This window comes from Rattus norvegicus, chromosome 1 (genome assembly GCF_021556685.1).
Source record: "Rattus norvegicus strain SHRSP/BbbUtx chromosome 1, alternate assembly SHRSP_T2T, whole genome shotgun sequence".
NCBI lineage: Eukaryota > Metazoa > Chordata > Mammalia > Rodentia > Muridae > Rattus > Rattus norvegicus.
In genome coordinates, this window is record NC_141534.1 from 173,475,005 (window position 1) to 173,480,897 (window position 5,893).

At 37.5% G+C, this 5,893-nt stretch overlaps 1 protein-coding gene across 1 annotated transcript; it reads left to right on the plus strand.

The window, feature by feature from the left end:
- Positions 1–2,185: 2,185 nt before the first annotated feature.
- Or2ag19 (olfactory receptor family 2 subfamily AG member 19) lies at positions 2,186–3,136 on the plus strand. The gene is given in 1 exon segment (NM_001000197.1): positions 2,186–3,136. A coding segment is annotated over 1 exon segment (951 nt).
- The last annotated feature ends 2,757 nt before the right edge of the window (positions 3,137–5,893 follow it).

Here is a 5,893-nt window from a genome sequence, read left to right on the forward strand (position 1 = left end):
ATGGGAAAAGAAGAACATGATCAAGTATTAGGAGGGATAGGAATGAAGCTTGAGAGCCAGTAGAATGAATGGAAACAGGCTATCTAAAGAGGTCAGGCTGAAGTTAGGACCCCAATGGAGGAATTAAGGGAAGGATTGAAGGAGGTGAACGGGAGGGCAACCCCATAGAAAGACCAGCAGTCTCAACTAATTTGGACCTTTGGGAACTCCAAGAGATTGAGCCATGAACCAGGCAGCAATTCATGGACTAGTCTGAGACCACCTACACATACATAATAGAGCACTGTCTGTTCTGGGCTCAGTGGGAGAAAAGAAGAGGAGAGGGATACCTGGGGAGGAGGGGGAACACCCTCTCAGAGGCAAGGGGGAATGGTAATGGGGTGAGGAACTGTGGGGGTGGACCAAGAAGGGACAATGACTGAAATGTAAATAAATAAAATAATTAACTAAAAATAATTGCCTAAAACAGTACAAACTGTTATTTTTAGACTGTACATGTAGTGTAACAAAAGGACATGATCTTATGGATTATTTACTATAAATACTTTATGGATTATTTACTATAAATACTAAACTATCTTGCTGAAAAATTATTAGCAAGTAGCCATTTATAAAAGGATGGCATTATTATGATATTTTCCTACAAGTATATCATTTATTTTGATCACTTCACAATACTCCCATATTATTATATTTGACCTTTTGTTCCATTTCTTGTTTGTTCTCTTGATAGTTCCTGCATTCAATAGTGAGAGAAATCCATGACCTCAGAGCTGACTCAGAGACAGAGAACTCAAAATAAGCTAGAAATCAAACCCAAGAGGATTCATTAATGTAGCTTTTCTTAGATTTACATTTCCAGGGGAGGCCATTTCAGCTGGGAGATAAGTCCCTCTAAAGACAGCAAAAGAAAAACAGAGGCCATGAGTTCAAAAGACAAAGTAGTGTGCTCCTCAGCAAAGCCTCCATTTACCAATATGATCAGGTACTTTTAGGTGGGGCCCTTTGGACACCTCTTCTAATTTCTACTTCTTTCATGCACTTTTGATCTTTGCTCTCAGATGAAAGATGCAATAAAGAAATCTGAGCTTCTGAACCCAAGACTAGTTGGACAACTGACAAGGAGCTAGAGGATTTCTTTCCATGAAGCCTGTTAAACAGAAAGTTTCTACTCATTCTCAGATATGAAAACTGGAAGAACTCTTGACCCATAGTATTCTATCAAAAGACTAGTTCATGTTGCTGCCTGGCTGCACTGACATCTAACTCCAGAAAAGTAGATTAAAGGAAGGAATAAAACATCCCAGACACCGGACATTGTAAGAATTACTTTCCTACTTAACTGACTTAGCAAAACAAACCAATTAGGTACTACTGAAAAGTCACTTCTTCCCTCCTTTGAATAACCTCAATCTTCATGAAGTTGAAGTGGAATAGAAGTGGTCAGACAGCTAAACTCATCACCTGAGGTAACGAGTTTGTCTCTCAACATGATGATATGTGTAGCCTCTGAGCATTTTATGACAATAAATGGAGCCCAAAGCAGATCCTTAATGATTAAACTAAATTATCAGAGTTGCTACTGCTTTAAATTTCATTGTCCTTTCAATTATTCTATTTTAGGACTATTTTAGGCATGTCTAGATCTCACAAGTACATGAACCTATTTTGTTGTAAGTACACATAAGTTTACACCATAGTAACAGTGCATCAGTTTTTGCAAAGATACAGTATTTAGTACTTAAGCAATATATATATATATATATATATATATTTCTTTACTATGATATTCATATGCAGTGGTGTGCTTATTAGTATACCCTTGTATGCTCCTTACTAGAACTTCCATGTGCTGATGTCCTACTTCCTTGGGTCCTGCTGTAATATTACATCCACTGCATTTTTTAACAGTACATCTGTGTATGGGTGTACTGGGGCATCTATATTCTGAGAATCTTGTAGTCTGGAGTTGAGTACTTCTTTCCAAGAGTAATTTCAATACCCACCTTCAAAATATTTATCAAGATACAATTAAAGTCAAATTTAGATATTAGCAAGCAAAGTTATTTCTACATAAAAGATACCATTGTATTGCAGTATCAAAGTGCTAACATAAAAGCTAGCTCTCTAATAATAAAATTCAATTGACTCCTCTCTTTCTAGACAACTAAAGATATCACTCAAAATGGAGTTTAGAAATTCAACATTGGGCAGTGACTTCATCTTGGTGGGGATTCTGGATGACAGTGGCTCTCCTGACCTGCTCTGTGCCACAATCATAGCCCTGTACCTGTTGGCTATAACCAGCAATGGAGTGCTACTCCTGGTCATCACTATGGATGCCCGGCTCCACGTGCCCATGTATCTCCTGCTTGGACAGCTGTCTCTCATGGACCTACTCCTGACATCAGTTATTACTCCCAAGGCTGTCATGGATTTTCTGCTCAAAGACAACACCATCTCCTTTGAAGGTTGCGCCTTTCAGATGTTTCTAGAACTGGCACTGGGTAGTGCAGAGGATCTCCTTCTGGCCTTTATGGCTTATGACAGGTATGTGGCCATTTGTCATCCTCTAAATTACATGATCTTCATGAGGCCAAGTGTCTGCTGGTTCATAGTAGGTACTACATGGTTCCTGGCATCTGTGATAGCCCTAGGACTTACCATCTACACTATGCAGTATCCCTTCTGTCAATCTAGACAGATCAAACACCTGTTCTGTGAGATCCCTCCATTGCTGAAGCTGGCCTGTGCAGACACATCCACATATGAGCTGATGGTTTATTTAGCAGGTGTTTCTATGCTGATTCTTCCTCTTGCAGTTATTCTGGCCTCCTATATACGAATTCTGTTTACAGTACTCCGCATGCCCTCAAATGAGGGCAGGAAGAAAGCCCTTGTCACCTGTTCTTCTCATCTGATTGTGGTTGGGATGTGGTATGGTGGTTCTTCACTCATGTATGTCCTTCCCAGTCAATTCCACAGCCCCAAACAAGACAATATTCTCTCTATTTTCTATACTGTTGTCACTCCAGCTCTGAATCCTCTCATCTACAGCCTGAGAAATAAGGAGGTCACTGGGGCTTTAAGAAGAATTTTTGGAAGAAGGTTGCAGCCAGCAAAATCCACTTTCTAGATAATTATTTCTAATAGCTACCTTGTAAGCCTTCTCCTTTCTTAAAGTCAGAGTTTTCTGTGAATGTAATACTCCTGGGTAAGTGTAAGCTAGTAAATATGTATATGTTGATTTACAAGTATGGTAATGAATCATCCCTTATTAAATATTTTTGGTTATTTTCTCTATGATATATTTTATAGCATAATTACCCAGAGAAAACTTCTATGTGTATTTATATGAATCATTTTATTTCAGTTCAAGCAATTAACTATCTCAGCAAGTTATATCCACATAAAAGGTTTCTTCACACTGAGATGTTTTCTTCATTATTGTATATTGGCCTTACAGAGCAATAATGAGAAGACTCAGGTCTGCTGTCAGAGTACAACTGTTAGAATTCAATGTTCCTTTCTTGCATAACTTATAACATGTACATAGCCTTTCGCAACCTTGTCTTTTAGTTATAAATTTCATGCAATAAAACCTCTATTTTTATGATATTGTTGTGAGAGCTAATTAGATAGTACACATAAGACTTTCAGTGAGGAAATACCATGATTATTTTCTGGAATATGATGATTACATCATGAATTTTAACAGTCATAAAGCCAAAATTGCACTGAGGTTGTAAGTGGTAGTATATGACTTTATATTGGATGTTTTTAAAAATAACTATCTATTTTGTTGCTATTGAACATGACCACTGCCATTTCTGGTTTGGTCTTGCCCAAGTCTTGTGCATACTGTCACAACCACTGTGAATTCATACGTGCATCTGTTCTGTTGTTTCTAGAAAGCACTGTTTCTTTGTAATCATCTACCGCTTCCACATTCTATAATTTTTCTACCTACAGTATCACAATGGGTTGAGGCTTTGGAAGAAGAGGTATAATACAGATGTCTTACTTAACATTGACCAACCTATAAACTCCTATTCTCTGAATCTTGAAAAATTGTGGGTCTTTGTGTTAATTGCCATTGATTGTGAAAAAAGATGTTTCTATGTGTCTTGAGTGGTGCATTAGTTTATGTATAGAAGGATACATCATTTTAATGGTTTAATACTCTTTCTTCAGCAAAATAATAGTAGTAGGTTACCTCATACATCATATGAGCTATATAGTCACAAATTCTTGGTTCCAATAACTGTGCCAGATATATGTTAAAATTTGTGGAGTTATACTTCAATCCAATCCACAAGTTCCCCGTTACTTCTGTGACTTTCACACCACTATTGCACAAGTGGATACATCTCACCAGGTGGGTCACAAAGTCTAAGATAGTTTATAGATAATTTTTATGTCTCTTTCACCATTCTTTCACTGATAAATCTAGGCAATAAAAACCTTCCAGGTCAATACCAGTTTGATATCTCCAAGCTCTCTATAATCCAAGCATGTGTTGTCTTTTAAAATATATTTATTTATTTATATTTATATTTACTTACATCTGGATCACATCTTCCCTTCCTTTCTCTACTCCCAATAATTCCCTCTCACCCCACCTGTCTGCCATTCTTCTGTCCTTTCTTTCTTCTCAGAAAAAGGGAAGCCTCTTATAGATATCAGTCCACCTTGACATATTATGTTGCAATAGGACTAAGTGCCTCTTCTTCTTTCATGGCTAGGCAAGGTAGCCAAATTAGGGGAAAAGGATTCGAATGAAGTTAATAGAGTCAGATACATCCCCTGCTTCTGCTGTTAGGAGTCCTGGCATGTGGTGTCTCTAGTAATCGATTGTTCAGTGGGGTAACGAAGAGAATTGGTAATAACAAACAATATTTGAGGGTCTGTTGCTCCTTGGTGGCCAAGAACTTCAACAGAGATAGTCTATTCCTAGCATTGGGCCTTTTAATTTGATGTCTAATTGAAAGTGTTTAATATCTATCCAAGTATTGGGACCAACAATCTTTGGCTAGATGAATCATAATGCTGATGAGAGAACTCTCAGTTGTTCCATTATGGGGTAAATTCATTTATTTCTGCACTAGTAGTTTTTTTGTGATATTTTTGTGTCCTCAGTGTTAGTTATCCCTCCTTGTTTATTTTCTCCACCCTCCTTTTTCTACCACATTTAACCACTGCTGTTTCATTATTCCATTTCCCTCCTTTATCTCACTCTTTCCCTTAAATGTTGCCTTATCTACATGGCCCTTTCCTAATTTTTTGACCTCTGTGGCATTTTAAGGAAACACAGATCTCTAAAAATTCAATGTTAATATCCATTAATGAATGAAAACATGAGACATGAAAATTATCTTACCCAGAAAGATTATCTTACCCAAAAAGATGTGTAAAAACGATGAAGCTTTATGTTTTTTGCATTACTTACTTTGTTTTACTTTTTTATAACCCTTCCATTTCACTTTTATTTCTCATCCTCCCACTTTATTTTTTCTTTGGCTGAATTACCTACTGCGCAAGAGGCACAGCTATCTTTTGCTTCCTCTTGTGGATGGAGAGATGGCTGTGAAGTTAAGAACTGGGCTGCTCTTCCAGGGATCCTGAGTTCAATTCCAACCACACAGTGGCTCATAACCATCTGGTGCCCTTTTTTGGTATTCAGACATACATGCAGGTATAGCACTAATATAAAAGGTTGTCTCCTCAGTTCTGCTATTTTTCTTATCTTTATTTATAGTAAAAGAAAACTGCATGTATGTGAATGAACACACACACATGCACTTAAAAGAGAGACAGAGAGAAAGAGAGAGAGAGAGAGAGAGAGAGAGAGATGACAGACAGATGGCTAGAGAGACAGACAGAGAGACAGACA